The sequence below is a fragment of the Theobroma cacao genome, chromosome 4 (genome assembly GCF_000208745.1).
Source record: "Theobroma cacao cultivar B97-61/B2 chromosome 4, Criollo_cocoa_genome_V2, whole genome shotgun sequence".
Classification (NCBI taxonomy): Eukaryota; Viridiplantae; Streptophyta; class Magnoliopsida; order Malvales; family Malvaceae; genus Theobroma; species Theobroma cacao.
The window spans coordinates 25747957-25766355 of NC_030853.1; the positions used below are offsets into that span (position 1 = coordinate 25747957).

An 18399-nucleotide genomic window follows, 5' to 3' on the forward strand; every position below is an offset into this window, starting at 1 on the left:
ACGGTTCTTAGTAAGATTCTTCTGTTTTTTTTTTTTTCAAAGTCCAATGAAAATTTGGATAAATGAACAAAATTTAGATAAAATTTCTTACATTGTTTATTCAAGGTCTTTCATGCTGATTAAAATTAATTTATTATTTCATACCAAATCAATAACTCTAAACTTTGTGACTTCTTTGATTTTAAACTTAACACTTATATACTTACAAGTCACGAAGCAAGCACTAATTGTGAAGGTAAAGGCGAATCAAATTTACCCCTAAAAGTAGTTTATTGGCATCAAACAGTGGAACACAAATATTGGAAGAGATTTTGGGTTGGTGTGTTTATATCCCACCGACATAAGTGAAATGCAGCACCTTCTTACATGCCAAGCAACTGAATGAAGCCTCAATTATTGCATGGCAGCAATGACAATGGCATGAATTTCGTGGGGTACCCTAATTTAATTTTCCTTCTAATCTTCCAATTCAGAGTAACAAGCCCCCGCCATGGAAGCATGCATGTTGGGGGCCTGGGGCATACAAACAAGTCCAAGTTATTCTTAGATTTGCCCCAAAAAAAAGCAAAAAAAACTTTTATTAATTCCTATTTTTTACAGGGTTCATCAACGAATTTGACCAGTAATTTTTGATAAATTTCAATGAATTAAGTGAATATGTTACTTTTCACAGTAACATTAATAAGTGTCCTTAGCAAACTTATTAGCTAAACTTTTTTTTTTCAACAAAAAGAGGTAATAATAACTTGTGTGTTATTTCTCCCATTGGCATGAAAACAAAGTTTTGTACCATATAATAGTATTATACAATACAAAAAAATTTAAGGAAAGACTGTACAAAACAAGACATTCAAGAATTGGCTTTAACTTTTTTTCTTTTCCTTTGGCTGATAAACAGTGAAATGAAGCTCTTGTTTCTTGCTTGGGAAATAAAGCTCTTATTATGTAACCTATTTATTTTTCCTTGGAAAATGGGCCTAACTGGGCAGTCTTGGGCTTGATCCAAATATGAGGCTAAGTTGTTTGGACCAAGCGAGTCTTGGTCTTATATAATTTTGTCCATATATGAGTCAAAATGCGCGGTCCAAGCCTTATTGGACTTGATCCAAGGAGAGTTTTATAGTGTCAAGAAGTAAGTTGGAGCCATTGAATTAAATTGCGTCACATGGTTTAGATCACATTATTTAGGTTCTGCTTAATTTGTAGTTTACAAATAAAATTTATTAATTTTACTGCAGGTCCATATCACAACTCACAAGGTTGGATCTAGCAGTAGAAAAATAATCCAATTTCTATCTAGTAATATCTAGTTATGCAAACAGATGATTTTTGTTTTCATAGGACGGTGGTAAAAATGATGAAATGGGGAAGGGCACGAGGAGTGACTGTTAGGTAAGAAAATTATACATTTTGTAAATCGCAAGTCAAACACGTATTAACGCAGTAATAAATGAGAGGATGGGTATATTACATTACTTTCCCTACTTTTCTGCTCTTCTAATATTTCATCTCCTCTTTCTTTTTTTCTTCTTCTTCTACGTTATTTTTCACCCTAGAATAATCCGCCACAATAAGAGGCCTAAAGGAGATAATCAACTTAGATTAATTATAATAATAATTAACCCATGTATTGACCATCATGGTTTCGTAACATCTTAAAGTAGTTCTACATTTTCACTGAGCAAAATATATTTTTTTATAACAAAAATTCAAAACTATAATACTTTTGACCACAACCAATATAATACTATTGATACATAGATCTCGATAAAAATATATTAAAAAATTTAGGTATTAAGAGTTGGGTATGAATGAATTTTTTTTTTTTTGGTAAATAGTTGGGTATGAATGATTAAAGAAGTAAAGAATAGGCCAAAATATTTTGTTTAGATACTTGGCAAGAAACAATGTACTTTTTGTTTGCATTTTATTAATCATTCTTCTTCGTAATTTCTTCCCTGTTCTAAGTCTAACCTCCCTCAGTAGCGGCCTAGCTTGCCATCAACGTCTTCTGTTTTGTTCTTTCTTGTAAAAATAAATAAAAAGCTAAGTCCACATGATTTTATTAATTTAACAATGCCGTCGCCCGTCAGCACTGACCCGCAATCTAGCATCCTTTACTCTTTCGTTACCACCCCCACTACTTTCAACATTCAACAATATAAAAAGTCTTTAGCTTCAATCAATATTTTTCATTCTTAGAAGTTTTCTTCAAGCCATCCACGGTCTTTGTCAGTCTATTTCTTTTATTGTCCAATTAGGCATCCTCAAATAAACTACTCTTTTTTTTTATTCATGACTCACACTACATATGAGCTGTTACTCGGATTGGCCTTACTTGATCCTGGGCCCCATTAATTTTTCTTCCCCCCAAAGATCAAGTTGCCTTTGCTTTTTATACTAGTGAAAGGAAACTTCAGAAAGGAAAATAGAGTTGCCTTTTTCTATTTCTTGTGGGTGCTTGAAGGTTATGAACAGGCTCTTATTCATTCATTCTCTCCCTTCTTCATTGTTCTTTCTATTTTTCTTTTTTTGATTCGTTCAGCTGCAATGAAATTTCATGTATTGATAAGAGAATTTTGTGTTGGGAAGCCCATCAGGAGCAAATGGAGAAACCAGTCAGGAAGAAAATATTGCACCAATCAATTCTGGTTTGTCCTGCTTTTTTCCATTGTTTTATTCTTTTTATTACTCTGTCTTCGTCATCTGTTTTTCATTGGGAGGATGGAGGGGTTCGTTTATGTCTCAAGCAGTGATAGTTCAAAGTATCAGTCAATTTATTTTACTAGAAACTCAATTGATACCAAAACCTCATTAGACGACTCAAAGAAGAAGATTTCTAGTTCAGATGGTCATGAAAACACTAGCAGAAAGCTAGAGAAGAATAAAGATTCTTGCTCGGGTCGATACATTTATATTCATGATCTTCCTAAGCGATTCAATGAAGATGTGCTCAAGAATTGTCAGCTGCTGACCAGGGCTACTGATAAATCCAGTATGTGTACATATATTGAAAACTCTGGTTTAGGTCCTCAGATTGAAAGTTCTGATGCTTTGGATTTATGGAAGAACAGTTGGTTTTCGACGAACCAATTCTTGCTAGAGGTTATTTTCCATAACAGAATGAAGACATACAAGTGCTTAACCAATGATTCCTCGATCGCCTCTGCTATTTTTGTGCCATACTATGCTGGTCTGGATCTTCGTCGTTATCTATGGGGATTCAATACTTCTATGAGAGATTCTTCAGGTCTTGATTTGGTTAAATGGCTTGCAGGAAAACCTGAATGGAAAAGCATGTGGGGTAAGGATCATTTCTTAATTTCAGGGAGGATTGCTCGGGATTTCAGGAGACAATCAAACAGGAAGTCTGATTGGGGTAGCAAGTTCAGGTTCCTGCCGGAGTCTGAGAACATGTCAATGTTAACAATTGAATCAGGGTCTTGGAAAAATGACTTTGCTGTACCATATCCTACATACTTCCATCCTTCAACAGATAACGAGGTTTTTCAATGGCAGGAACTAATGAGAAGACAAAACCGGCCTTACTTGTTCTCTTTTGCCGGTGCCCCAAGATCGAGACAGAAAGGTTCGATAAGGAGTGAGATTATCAGCCAATGCCAAGCTTCGAAGAAGTTATGCAATTTACTAGACTGTGATTCTGTTGGGCACAAATGTGATGATCCAGTAAATTTGATGAAGCTGTTTCAAAGCTCAATCTTTTGCTTGCAACCTTCAGGGGATTCATTGACAAGAAGGTCAACTTTTGATTCCATTTTGGCTGGTTGTATTCCAGTCTTCTTCCATCCAGGGAGTGCTTATTCACAATATGTATGGCATTTACCAAAGAACTACGCCAAGTATTCTGTGTTTATATCACCGAAGAATTTGAGACTAGGAAAAGTTAGCATCAACCAGACATTGCTTGGAGTTTCGAAGGATGAAGAATTAGCAATGAGAGAAGAGGTCATAAGATTGATTCCAAGGATTATTTATGCAAATCCCCGGTCTAGATTGGAGAGTATTGAAGATGCATTTGATTTAGCAATCAAGGGAATTCTGAAGAGAATAGAGACATTTAGGAAAGTGATCATTAGTTAAGGGGAAGTGGTCTCGGGTTAGAATTTAGAAGCTGATTTGTAGATTCCCAAAGTTTTGAACTAGTAGGTGAGGATTATTTTCATTGTAAACCCAATTGGAAATAGACGGTCAATAATATTTTTCCCAGGTATTGTCACACAATTTGCATATGTAGCAATTTACTTTGACATGCGACTGCCACCATTAGTGCTAATCTTGAGCCAGCAATGTGGAGGCAATTTTAAGTTGCAATGGTCAATTCAGGCCTAGAGGCCAGAGGAGGAAAAGGACGAACATCCTATCCAAGTCCTGATTCAAAGCAAATGCATTTTGGTGATCCAAATTACGCCCCACATCAACGTAATGGACATTGTATAGCACAATCTCAATTAGCCCTCCAAAGTTGACTTGTTTGTACAGTCCCAGAGAGACGAGAAAAATGTTAGCGGAAAGAACGAGGACGGAACCAAAACGCCAAAACTTCAATTCTGAATGCAAAATCTCTTATCCGGAGTTAGCACGTGGCAAGATTGATCCAAGGCTTCAGCTGGAATCTCTTGGTCAGGTATCAATCACGGCCCCCTCGGGCATCCAACGTTCATATAGGGACTAATTAGCAGTCTCTTTCTCTGGAGTGGAGGCCTGTCAAACAGAAAGGTATCCATTTTCTGAGGACGTCGAGGATTTTGATTCTGCGCTTAGCAGACCAAATGAGATTGATCAAAAGCCCCTCCAGAAAAAAATGTAGAACGTCTGCAACCTCCAGAAAAATCACAATGCATAAACTGCATGCAGGCTTCAGAATTTATTTGCAAAAGAAAATAACCATAAAATTTTATTTATTTTTTGATCGAGACAATACCACATACTCATCAAGAAAATGTAGTAAAAAAATAAGGTTCATGCTAACGCTTTTCAATCATAAGATGACACACTAGTTTTAAAACTTTTGACCATCAAGTACATAAGATTGTCATTTTGTTCATCGTATCGGCATAAAACCATCTTCGCTTTCGTTCAATTATACTTCCTTCATCTTGCAAATAATCTCAAGAAGGAAAAACAAAAGGAGGCAAAAGAATGCGTAATGTGTCTACTCTAATAATTTGCAGAGGAACGTGAATGCAAGTTCATCAGTAAACATTCTTCATCGTATGGTCACGCTCTTTGCAAGATTCCGAGGCTGGTCAACGTTGTATCCCCTTAGAACAGCGAGATGATATGCCAGTAACTGTAATGGAAGTATATTAACCAAAGGTTCCTCAACCTGGGGAACTTCAATTAGTCGGTGGGCTCCTCCAGGAAACACTTACGCAGCTTCCCCTTTTGAACACAATACTATTAAGCGACCTTTGCGGGCACGAAGTTGCCGAATAACTACAAAGCTAATTTTGACCAATATCAAAATTTCCTTTCATCAAATATTATGTTTGATACGGATTTTGTATTTTAACTTAATATTTCAATTTCTGAATATTTATGTGTGTTTTAAGATTATAAAAGGAAATCATTTCGATTTTTGGTTTTTATAAGATTCATTTCTTGAGGAGGTGGGCTTGGAGCGTGTGAAATTATCATGCATTCTGAATTTAATTAGGTGAAAATAATTAGAAGGAAAAATAAGAGAAGTTTGGATTAAAAATCTTGGTCTAGTTGCAGAGCTTCCCTCTGTTTGAAGCTCTGTTCCTGCTTTCCCATGCTGGGAATAAAATTTTCTTAATTTTGTTAATATTAGTAGAACTTGAATCTCAAATTTCTCAATTGAATCTCTGCCTCATCAGGCAAAAAGATTTATTTCATTAGCTATTGACTCTGCTGTATCTGGTTTCAAAAAATGAATAACCAAGGATATGCCTATCATTATGGTTTTTAACATGAACAATAAAACCAAATCATTATCCTATCTCAATTATAATATCTTAAAGCTTACATCATTGTGCAGTCAAATTTATTTTCAATTTCCGTTCCCCTAATCAATTGTTTTGGGGTTCGATTGGTCAAAGTCGTTAGGTGATTTGGGACAACATTACAACATTTTCTATGGGGTTTCGTAGCAATAGCAACAATCTCATAAAATAAAATAAATGAGGATCGTGAAAGACTGAAAGTCGAATGAAGTCTTTCACAATCGGGCAATGATCTTAATGTATAATATAAACACCATAGAGAATAGATATGCACTTCAGATGTCCAAGTTTTCCAAAAACCTTTTTCTCTAGTGCCTATTTGGTTGGCTTAATTTCCCATGGCTACCAAAGGCTTGTCCGAAGCATCTTCTTCCAGATCAAAATCGAAATATGAAGTGTTCCTAAGCTTCAGAGGTGAAGACACTCGAAAGAATTTTACCGATCATCTCTACGCAACTTTGCTAAGTGCTGGAGTGAATACCTTCAGAGACGATGATGAACTCGCAAGGGGCAAAGACATCTCCTCAGAGCTGCTCAAGGCGATCCAAGAATCAAAAGTTTCTTTGTTGGTGTTTTCAAAAGGCTATGCTTCTTCCAGGTGGTGCCTTAATGAACTTGTTAATATTATCAACTGCAAAAATACAATAGGCCAGATTGTTATTCCAATCTTCTACGATGTTGATCCATCTCATGTTCGAAATCAGACCGGAAGTTTTGCAAAAGCGTTTGCTAAGCACGAAGAACGTTTTGAAGCAGATACGGAGATGATTAAGAGCTGGAGAACAGCTCTTACAGAAGCTGCAGATTTATCTGGTTGGGACCTCCAAAACGTTGCAGACGGGTATTTATTTAATTCTTTTTAAGATAATTATCCAAAAAAAATTAAAATTTGGATGCTTGTTTTTTGAGATCTAAACACTCATTTTAGTATCCAAAGTTTGTAAATATTTTAGCTAATCATTTATTTATTTATTTATGTTGCTCCTCTAACTTAATTTACAGACATGAATCAAAGTTTATCCAAAAGATTGTGGAAGATGTCCTCAGGAAAGTAAACCGCAGTTACTTGCATGTTGCCACTCACCCAGTTGCTATAGAATCCCGCGTCAGAAGGGTGATGGAATTTTTAAGCATCGGATCGGATGAAGTTCGCATAATGGGAATCTATGGAATGGGTGGCGTAGGTAAGACCACCGTTGCCAAAGCTGTCTACAACTCTGTCTGTGATGGATTTCAATTTGATGGAAGCAGTTTCCTTTCAGATATTAAAGATAACTCTAAGCAACCTAATGGTCTTGCTAGTGTACAACGGCAACTCCTTTCTGATATCCTGAATTTGAAAAGTGTTAGTATAGATAATGTTGACAGAGGAATCAATTTGATCCAGGAGAGGCTTCGCTACCGAAGAGTATTTATTGTTCTTGATGATGTGGATGATTCAACACAACTGAACTCATTGGTTGGAGACCGGAAGTGGTTCGGTCTAGGAAGTAGGATTATTGTTACAACAAGAGATGAACGTTTGCTTACTGAATTAGAGGTGGATGAGAGCTATAAGGTAGAAGAATTGAATCCTGAGGAATCTACCCAGCTTTTCAGTTGGCATGCGTTTAGGAGGCCTAATCCCAAAGATGGTTACTTCCAACTTTCCAAGAGTGTGGTGGATCATGTTCAAGGACTTCCCCTAGCTCTTGAAGTTTTGGGGTCTTATTTGTTTAAAAGAAGCCAGCTTGAATGGGAAAATGTGGTTGAAAAATTACGACAAATACCTCATGACCGAATTCAAAAGAAGCTTAGGATAAGTTTTGATGGACTAGATGATCAAATGAAGGCTATATTCCTTGATATTGCATGCTTCTTTATTGGGATGGACAAAGAATATGTCATGAAAATACTAGATGGCTGTGGCTTCTTTCCAGAAATCGGTGTTAGTGTTCTCTTGGAGAGGTCCCTCATAACAATCGACCAACATGATCATAAGCTAAAAATGCATGACCTACTTCGAGACATGGGAAGAGAGATTGTCCGTGAAGTATCACCATATCTTATCGGAAAACGCAGCAGGCTGTGGCTTCATCAGGACGTAGTAAACGTACTACAAACACACATGGTAAAAGTTCACTAAAAACATCCTTAGATGCATCCATGGTTTATCATATGTCTACTATATGCATAATACACATGCCTTAATTCTTATGAGTGATTATACCTTTAACGTTGAGTGTGTAGAGACACATATGTGACATTTGAAATTACATGGAAAAATTTGCTATGCTTTTCAAATTTTGGGAACTGAGAGTGTATACTCGATAAATACATAAGTATATATATTGTGTTGGATTAATTAATAGTATTTTTGTTGTTTTTAGGGAACTAAAGCAGTGGAAGGTCTTAGCCTAGATGTATCAGCCAGATCAGAAGATGTCATCGTGAGCACTGAAGCATTTGCAAAGATGACCTTTTTAAGATTGCTGAAAATCAATTCCGTACGTTTCACCAGTGGGTGCTATGAAAAATTTTCCAAAGAATTAAGATGGCTTTGTTGGCATGCATGTCCTCTACAAGTTTTACCGCCCAATCTTCATCTGGACAATCTAGTTGTTCTCGACTTGAGGTTTAGTAATTTCAACAAAGTTTGGAAGGAGACAAAAGTAATTAAAAGCACTTTGCAACACCAATGACTTTTGTCTTTCTTTTCATTTCGATATTAATTGCCTATTATTGCTAACTTGTTCTTATTCTCTTTTTCTTGTTGCAACAGTTTCTCCACAAGCTGAAAATACTAGATCTCAGCTATTCACTCTACCTTGCGGAGACACCCGACTTTGCTAGACTCCCAAGTCTGGAAACACTTCAACTTGAAGGTTGCAGAAGTTTAATTAAGGTTCATCAATCCATTGGGAGTCTGGAAAGACTTGTGTGCTTGAATTTGGCAGCGTGCAAAAACATTAGGGAACTTCCAGACAGCGTTTGCAACTTAAGATCTCTTGAGACCCTAAATCTCAGTGGTTGCTCCAAACTTTGCAGTTTTCCAGAGCATTTGGGAAAGTTGGAAGCTTTGAAAAATCTTTCTGCGAATGGATCTGCTATTACTTAGTTACCTATTTCCTTCGGACTTTTGAGGAACCTTGAAGATCTATCATTAGCTGGACGTAGAGAAGAACTGCCATCTAAATCTTTCTTCTCATTCTTTTCATCATGGGTTTCACCAAAAAGTGCGGGTTCTTCCACTTTCTTACCAGCGACGTTTTCTCATTTAAGCTCATTAACAAGGCTTAATCTTCGTAACCGAAACTTGTGTAACAAGGACATTTCCATTGATTTTGGGAGTTTCCCATTACTTAAAGTTTTGAATTTAAACGGAAACAAGTTCTGTAGCCTGCCAGTTGGAATCAGCAATCATTCTAGCTTAACGAGACTGCATTTGAGTGACTGCAAAAACCTTCAATCAATTCCAGAGCTTCCTCCAGAATTACGTCAGTTTGAAGCAAAGCGGTGCACATCGATCGTTGAATACCCAAAGCTATCAAACACACCTAGAAAACTTTCCCAATTCATAATAACTAACTGTAGCAACAGAATTGACATTGAGGAGTGGGATCTTCCTCAATTCTCACTTCCCCGGTGGTACTTCCACTGGACAGATTCAAGGGTCTCTCTCTCCCTCTCTCTCTCTCTTTATGTTAATGATCATATATAACGAAATTAATTTCATTGAAACAGGTGATTTTTAAGTCCAAGAAAAAGTATTTGGAAGCTTGCGTCCCTGCTCGAGAGGTGCCAGATTGGTGCGACTACAAAGCAACGGGATCCTCATCAGTGTTGTTTTGTATGCCTTCACTTGCATCAGGTGAAAGACGAGGTATGATTTTGTGGGTTGTCTGCGGGATCAATGAAGAATATTACTATAATGGAAGCAGCACTTCTGCTGCCTTTACTATATTATTTAGAAATAAAACAAAGGGCTGTGAGGCTTTTGATGAGCCAGTGCCCGAATATGACGGGGGGATTGATGAAGATCATGCATGGGTAGCTTATCTGCGATACTTCATTTTTGAGGATATAAACGCGGATGAAGGAGATGAAATTGAAGTTTCATTTGAGGCGCAAGGTAGATGTCTTGTCAAGAAATGGGGTATCCATCTTCCAATTGATCGAGTTGACGGCATCTGCTGAAAAGCTCTATTCCGCTAGGTTAGGTAGAGCTTTCTTTTTGATTCAATAAAAAAAACAAAAGAAAAGAAAGGAAGAGATTAGTAGGAAGCTTGTAATGGTTCGGAGACCTTTCCCATTTATGCCATTTTCTTTCAATTGAGAGAGTCGGGTCTTTTGATTAGTTTAATAGAATATTAGTGTTCAAAAATCAAAAATTCGTTTCTTTCATCTATATTATTATATATAAAGTTGTTGATTAACTTTGGTATCAACAATGAAGTTACAGTAATTCAATTAGGGAATTTAATATATTAATATATCTTTTCCAAAAAAAAATTCGTGGCACTTTAATTTATTTAAATATTTAATTAAACATAATGATTTAATAATTGAGCAAGTCGTATAAAATTATTGACAAAGCAATCAGAAAAGAATAATACAATAGAATATGGAAGCTGAAGGGAGGATTAGATTAGGAATATAAACGAAAGATAAAAATTGTTACTTTCCATGTTAAGGACAATTTCTATCCTTGTCCTTTAAAACACTATTTTAAATTTCACACAATTTTCTACTTTAGCACGTATTTAATGATATGATTATTTTTTAAAATTGTTTTACATAAATCCATTTAACTCAAAACTTAAATGATTATCTAATTACATATCAACACTTTATACCTAATTATTAGTTAATTAATTATACTAACTCAATGATTTATATAATTAATTAACATTTTCGTTTTCTTTCTTTCTATTAGAGGATGTTATTCTAATCAGGAGCGAAAGTAGCTAACTTTTGTTCGGAAGGCCAAAGACGAAGAAGAATAAAGTTTAAATATTTTTAACATTAATATGTTAAACTTAACTAATAAGCAAAAGATTCATAATATATAATAATTTTATATAACATAAAAATAAAAATAAAACTAGAAAAAAATTATAATAAATGTTTAAGGAAGTAGTGCTCGACATTTGAAAAATGAAATGTGTTTCAGTAGTGAGTTATAAAGAAGAGAGTAAAATAAAAATAAAAGGACAATGCTTACTAGCTCTTATTTCATAACACGTGCAACCCATCAAAACTCGTATTTATGCATTATGTTGCTGGTTGAAAATTGATAAAAATTCTCTATACTAGTCAATAAATCAAGACCAGATAAATGAATTGATTTTCCTTTCGATATTGATGTATAGTTAGAGTGAAGTCTATCTAGTAAGAACGACAACCAATGCTTGCTGAGATTTTTTATAAATCAGAGAACTTAATCTGAAGATTGTGCAAGAGTCATGTGTTTTAAAAAGAAATGGCTCTAAACTTTGGTTGTTCCTGTTGGTAGACTATTAGGTTTTAGATGTGTTTTGTTTCATTACACGCAACTTATTTCATATTAAGGACATGTTCTATATGTTTTTGTTGCAATACTACCAAAATGAGGTAGCTTTTATACACATCTATTAAGTAATGAAATTTCATCGAATGCTTTTTAAAAAATAAAAAGATAAAAAAGAAGAGAAAGAGAAAAAAAAAGAGAGAGAAAGAAGTGTAGGGAAATCTAAGAATTAGGATAAAATTGAGTAAGATTTATGGTGTCATATATTTTATTATTTTAATATTTTATTATTTTATTATTTATATTAATTATTAAATAACAAAATACTTTGAAAATAATTAAAATATATATAATATTTATTTGGGGGCCATAGTCCTAATAAATATACTATCTTTCACTCTTAATTAAAATATATATAATGAATAAAATATTTTAAAATTTTGCCCCCCCCCCACCATTACTTAACTAACCTCCGCCCCTGATTCTAATCATTTTTTTATCAATTCACTCTCACACTTTTCTTTTTCAAAACAATAATATATTTTTACACTTTCTTCTTGTTTTCAATAATATACCGGAGTCTTTTTACATGTGACATTAATAAATACAATGTAATTAATTAATATTAAATTATTAATTAACATCACCATATATATATATATATTTCATTTCAATTTTAATTTAAACCTATGAGTTTAAACACCATATACTCAATTAATTAATATTAAATCATCGCACTAGTTTAATTAATTTAAACACCATATATTTCATTTCAGGTTAAAAAAACCAAAACAGTTTCCAAAACAGAAAAAGGCGCTTGTCTTTCTATAGGGTATTTGATTGCCTTGCCATGGCTGCCAAGTGCTTCATAAATGGAAGCATCTCATTCTAGCTCTAGATGGAACCATGACGTCTTTCTTTGTTTCAGAGGTGAACATACTCCTAACAACTTCATACACCATATATCTCTACACAGCTGTGATAAGATCCCGAGTGCATACCTTCAAAGACGACAATGAACCTCCCAGTGGGACAGACATCTCCTTGGTTTTGTAATTAATATATTTTGAAGAATTAGGCAACTGTTGAAGATCAAAAGGTAGTGGAAACTGCCTCGTTTTTGGCATATGTGGAAACTAATATTATACTTGTGTATATATGGCAACTAATGTCACACTTGTATATATTAGGAAACTAATATCATATTTGTGTTTATGTAAAAACTAATACGATATGTGTGTATATTTGGAAACTAATATATTGTGTGTAGACCTGGCAATTCGTGTTAACATGTCGTAAACGTGTCAGACACGATTTGACACGAAACACGTTAAATTAAATACAAACACGATACGTTTAACATTTTTCTTAAATTTAAAACACATACACGTACACGTTTAATACACGTGTAACACGACACGACACGACACGATTAACACGTTTATTAAACATGTTAATATACGACACGACACCATTAATAACACGATTAAATAAAAATATTTACAATTAAATATAATTTTATTATTTAAATTTAAAATCTATAATTATAAAAATAATTATAATAAAATAAAAATAATAATAACATTAAATAATCACTAAAAGTTAAAAATTATGATTGACCATGTATAATTACATTATACCTTTTATAAAATTAAAAAAATTTATTAAAATAATTATTTAAAATTATTTATATAAAGTTAAAATAGTTTTTAACTATTAATTTTTAATAGGTTAATAAATGTGTCATGTATACACGTTTAAACACGATAATACGATTAAGTAAATGTGTTTTAAACGTCTGACACGTTAAGACATGAAAATTTTCGTGTTTTAACGTGTCAGACACTATTAGACACGAAACACGTTAAGACTAAATTCAAAACCTGTTTAACTCATGTCTTCTCGTGTCGTGTTAACGTATCGTATTCAAAATTATCAAGTATAATTGTGTGTGTATATTCAGAAACGAATATGATATGTGAATATTTGGAAACTAATATGATACATGTGTATATTTGGAAACTAATATATTATATGTGTATGTTCTGACACTGATATACACAGGTGTATATTCGGAAACTAATGTCATACATGTGTACATTTGAAATTGATATCAAACGTGTGTATATTCAGAAACTAATATCATACCAGTGAATATGTGGAAACTAATATAATACTTGTGTATATTCAAAAACTAATATTATACCTGTGTTTATGTGGAAACTAATATAAGACTTATGTATTCAAGATCTTGTAAGAACCTTGAATTATGTATGCTTTATTTTTTTTTTAAATTGAAATGAGTATTTTTCTAAATTAATGTAGATTTTAAGTTAAGTAAAAAAATTAAAAAACAATTAACGTGAATTTTAAAAAACTAATAAAAATCAAATTGAGTGTAAATATTATCAAGGAAGCGAAGCGTCTTTTGTCCAAATCGGACGTGGCATTACAACTTAAACCACAACAAAACGCTTGCAAATTCTCGTTTTGGCAAATTGACGCTTCCGCTGTTGACCCCCTTTCCAGCTCTCCGTAAACTCTTCCCCTACCAAACAAAAGAACCACAGACCAAAATGGACCCAACCGCACCCTCCGCATCCGGTGGTGGCGGCGGCGGCGGAGGCCCTGCACCTTTCCTTCTAAAGACATACGACATGGTGGACGACTCATCGACCGATGATATTGTGTCTTGGAGTTCCAACAAAAAGAGCTTTGTCGTTTGGAACCCTCCTGAATTTGCCCGCCTTTTGCTTCCCACCTATTTCAAGCACAATAACTTCTCCAGCTTCATCAGGCAGCTTAATACCTATGTGGGTTTCTTTTCTTTTTTTTCTTTTTTCTTTCCTTTTCCAAAGCTTTTCTTTCTGGGTTTTGCTTATTAATTTATTGTGGGTTTTCATTGAATTCTTTCATAATTAGGGAAAATTATGGGCTTTATTTAGCGTTTAACTTGCATTTCGTTATGGGTTTTCATTTTTAACTGTGACGATTTGATGATAGCAAACATATGGGAGTGAATTAGTTAGTATATTTTTGTTCCATAGAAAACGGAATTTTGTCCATTTTTTTTGTTTTATCAACCTAGGCTTAAAGCCGGCACGAAATTTAAGGTCAACTAAAGTCTTCTGTTTGATAAGGTAAATTCTATAAGAGTTGGGGTGGTTTCTTAGTCAATGAACTATAGAAGTAAATCAATCTTGTAAAGAAAACGTTGGGGATTGTAATAAGTCTTTTCTAAAATGGAATTCAAGTATCTTCTGATAATTGTTTCAGATTTTTATTTGTCTTATGCATTTCTCTTGAAAAGAATACAAACTTTTTTGTGACTCTCAGCTAACATATTCCTATCTTTTGCATCTTTTTTAATGAGTAAAATTGATCCTTCTCTAAGGTATAAGAGGAATAAAAAAGATTTTTATTAGCTATAGTTTGCTTGCTGTTAGATATATGAGGGTTGGAGTGACAAAGCATGATCTGAGTGCATATGAATGTAATTTGGTGACAGGGATTCCGTAAGATTGATCCTGAAAGGTGGGAATTTGCTAATGAAGATTTTGTGAAAGATCAAAAGCATCTTCTTAAGAATATCCACCGTAGAAAACCTATTCACAGCCATAGTCATCCTCAGGGTTCTTTGATAGATCCGGAAAGAGCTGGATTTGAAGAAGAAATAGAAAAGCTTTCACGTGAGAAAGCTGCACTTGAGGCTAATGTCTTGAGGTTTAGACAAGAGCGATCAGCTGCGAAGCATCAGTTGGAAGAACTGGCACAGCGAGCTGATCAAATGGAGCGGAGGCAGGACACTTTGTTTAACTTCTTAGAAAAGGCTGCTCAAGACCCTATTTTTGTTGAACATCTTGTTCGTAAGATTGAATCTATGGATGTCACAGCATATAACAAGAAAAGGCGACTGCCTCAAGTTGATCAGATCAAGCCAGTTGGAGAAAATAGTCTTTTGGACAATAACAGTAGTTCTAGATCTGAGTTTGGAAATATTTTCCACCAAGATTTCTCAAACAAGCTAAGACTAGAATTATCACCAGCTGTGTCAGATATCAACTTGGTTTCTCATAGCACACAAAGTTCCAATGAAGATGGTGTTAGTCCACAGAGAAGGATATCTGAAGGAGAACCAAAAGATGCACAAACCAGACCTGAGGGCCTTTTATTTACACCGGAAACATTAGACCTTTCGGATACAGGGACATCTTTTACATTCAAAATGGATTCATCTTTCACTCAAAGAGTACCAATGAATGAAAGCCCACCAGTGCATAGCTTGCAACAGAGATTAAATTCCAATGAAGAACCCGATAGTCATATTTCCTGCCAATTAAATCTAACTCTGGCATCCTCTTCTTTGCAAGTTAATAGAAGTCCTAGCTTAACTAGGATGTCCCAACAAGGTCAGGAAACTGGAAAAGGCCCCGAGTCAAGGTCTAATGCCAACACTAAAGACTCTGATACTAGAGCTTTTGAGAACAACAGAAACATGGTTGATGACGAAGCAGCATTATCTTCACCAATAGAAGCCCCTAATATAAATCAAGAGCCTGCAGCTCCTCCAGTTAGGGTAAATGATATATTCTGGGAACAGTTCCTCACTGAAAGACCTGGTTCCTCAGAAAATGAAGAGGCAAGTTCTAGTTACCGGGCAAACCCATACGAAGAGCAAGAAGACAAACGGTCAGGCTATGGACTACTGAGGAATGCTAAGAACATGGAGCAACTTAGTCTTTGAGCAGCAAAGTTGCCATAAATCCAGTGAATGGTCTATATGTAAAGGTTTCTCACTCTGTTTCTTGCTTTTGATACTTGTAGTTGATATACATATATATATGGCATAATTTTATCTGTAAACGTCTATAATTGGGTTGAATTTAATAATGCTGAATTCCAACTGTTTGGTTGCTGCATATTGCTCAACATAAGTGCTAGAATTGGAGAGATAACAACCATGTAGCATTATTAAAATTGAATTTTATAGTTGTGTGGCCTAGTTTTCAAGGCTTCAGTAACTAAACAACAGACAATTACCTTGAGAAACTGAAGTAATCTACTTTTTCTTTTTCCTGTATCTAAACTCAAGTCTCTGCCTAGTGGTATTTTTCATAATTTTCTTAAGATCTCAGCACCTAGAACTTTTAGTTTTGACAAACTGATGCTGAATCGATGTGTCTGCCTTAAAGATGTTTATCTGATGATTCATCTCATCCATTTTGTTGGTGTTGTTTTTCGCTGCATCAATCTTTAGGGTATCATTTCATTTTGCTTCTTTTTGACCAGTTGATTTACAGATTATTCCTTAGTTCATGCAGGGAATCTTATGCATGACCTACACCTTTTGGGAAACTTGGATTCATCAGAAACATACATTAGCATAGTACAGTGGTATTGTGATTGGTAAAATCAAAGACGCTTTTGATATCCGTTGGATTTAGAGTGAAAAAAGGTCTACTGAGTCGGTCTAACATTACTTCATCTACCAAGGTCTCCCGCACGATTATGGATGATAAGAATGAATATACATACCATACGGTGGATGGGGCTTACTAGTAGATACATAGAATTGGATCTTGTGAGAAGAATGATTTAACAGCTTAAGTGCACAAATATGCTTTTGATCTTCTATGGCATTGGGAAAATGTTCAAATTAGGTGAAGAGTCCTGCTTCGGTCAATAAGCACTAAAAGGAAAATCTCATTCCCTTTGATTTTGATCCTCTCATGTCAGCAATGCTAGGAAATAATTCTTAGCATGACTGTGAATGGTTTCTTCAAGAAATGAAGGCCTTAGTGCCCATCTCAAGAAGCAAAAGATCTCAACTTAGTAAAACATCAAATCTGAGATCCCCATTTTCTTTCCTGTTCTTGAAACAATCAACAGTCAGTACCTCTCACATACCTAAGAGAAACTACCAGTGGTTATGATTTAACGTTCAAAGGGTTTTTATGCTATAAAAACATGATCGCTAATAGAGGATTGGTTTCAATAAACTTCCATTTGTGAAAGGAGATAGCCAGATAACCCCAAAATCCTGGGATTTCTTTTCTTGATCATTTTGGGGCTTCTAAAGAGACTTCCAGCAGCTCTCAATCCTGATTAATTTCCACTTTATCACGTCTTCCATTCACACCTAAGCTCGAATCCAGTCAGGCCAGCTGGTGATGAGTCTCCCAATTATTAAGTGTTTTGTTCTGTTCTGTTATTTGTCGAGTGAAACAATAAAGTGTAAAGTGGGAAAAAGAATGATTTAGTACAGTTTCCATGAAAAATTGTGAGGAAAAACAATTATGACATAATAAGGCCTAGTAAAATTACAATGCTGGGCAAACAAGAACCAGTACGCTCATTGCTGAGAGTAAAACGAATAACAGACAAGAAGACCAGTTACAGATACTTACTATTCTAATGTGGATTGCCTGTCAGCTAGGAGCTGGCGCTATTGGAACAAAAGATTTTGCCTAATTAATGCATAGCACTCTCAAATTTAGGCTTTGCTACAGAAGAGATCTATTCAATACAGCTCAAAATGTTTAGCTTAGTATGAATTCAAGCGCCGCAATGAATCGAGTGTGCCTTGACTTGCAAATCAGGATTGACAGACCTTAGTGAAAGAATGTCAACTAGGAGGTGCAACAAGAGACACAATTATTGCATAGAACACATCTTGGTTTCTGCTTCCCACCCGGATCTGTTCGGTGAAATCCACAGCTGGAAACGCTAAATGGGTTGCTATGATAACTATCCCACCGCCTACTAATGGTGCTAAACATGGTGGATGTTTTTCCCTTTCTTCATTGATGGGGTTTCCCCTTTGTTAAAGAGCACCTCCGGTTTTATTCTAGAGTCCAAAAACATGTAACCTTTACCTAGTTGAATCCTATTTCCTTCCTCTCTTTTTGTGCAGAACAGATGGAT

General features: G+C 34.9%; 4 protein-coding genes across 4 annotated transcripts; all 4 read left to right on the forward strand.

The window, feature by feature from the left end:
• Positions 2406-4227, forward strand: LOC18602637 (probable xyloglucan galactosyltransferase GT14). Its single transcript, XM_007034149.2, has one exon. It carries the CDS (start codon positions 2551-2553, stop codon positions 4099-4101), a length of 1551 nt encoding a protein of 516 aa, XP_007034211.2. The 5' UTR covers positions 2406-2550; the 3' UTR covers positions 4102-4227.
• Positions 6164-9100, forward strand: LOC18602638 (TMV resistance protein N). The gene is made up of 4 exons (XM_018118621.1): positions 6164-6828; positions 6990-8097; positions 8357-8638; positions 8749-9100. Exons 1-4 carry the CDS (start codon positions 6326-6328, stop codon positions 9082-9084), a joined length of 2229 nt encoding a protein of 742 aa, XP_017974110.1. The 5' UTR covers positions 6164-6325; the 3' UTR covers positions 9085-9100.
• On the forward strand, positions 9085-10306 carry LOC108661626 (disease resistance protein RPS4-like; the record flags this gene model as incomplete). The annotated part of the gene is made up of 2 exons (XM_018119090.1): positions 9085-9639; positions 9711-10306. Coding segments are annotated over 2 exons (1008 nt in total), but the record flags the coding sequence as incomplete, so codon positions are not given.
• LOC18602639 (heat stress transcription factor A-5) lies at positions 13926-16485 on the forward strand. Its single transcript, XM_018120361.1, has 2 exons — positions 13926-14288; positions 14984-16485. Exons 1-2 carry the CDS (start codon positions 14052-14054, stop codon positions 16217-16219), a joined length of 1473 nt encoding a protein of 490 aa, XP_017975850.1. The 5' UTR covers positions 13926-14051; the 3' UTR covers positions 16220-16485.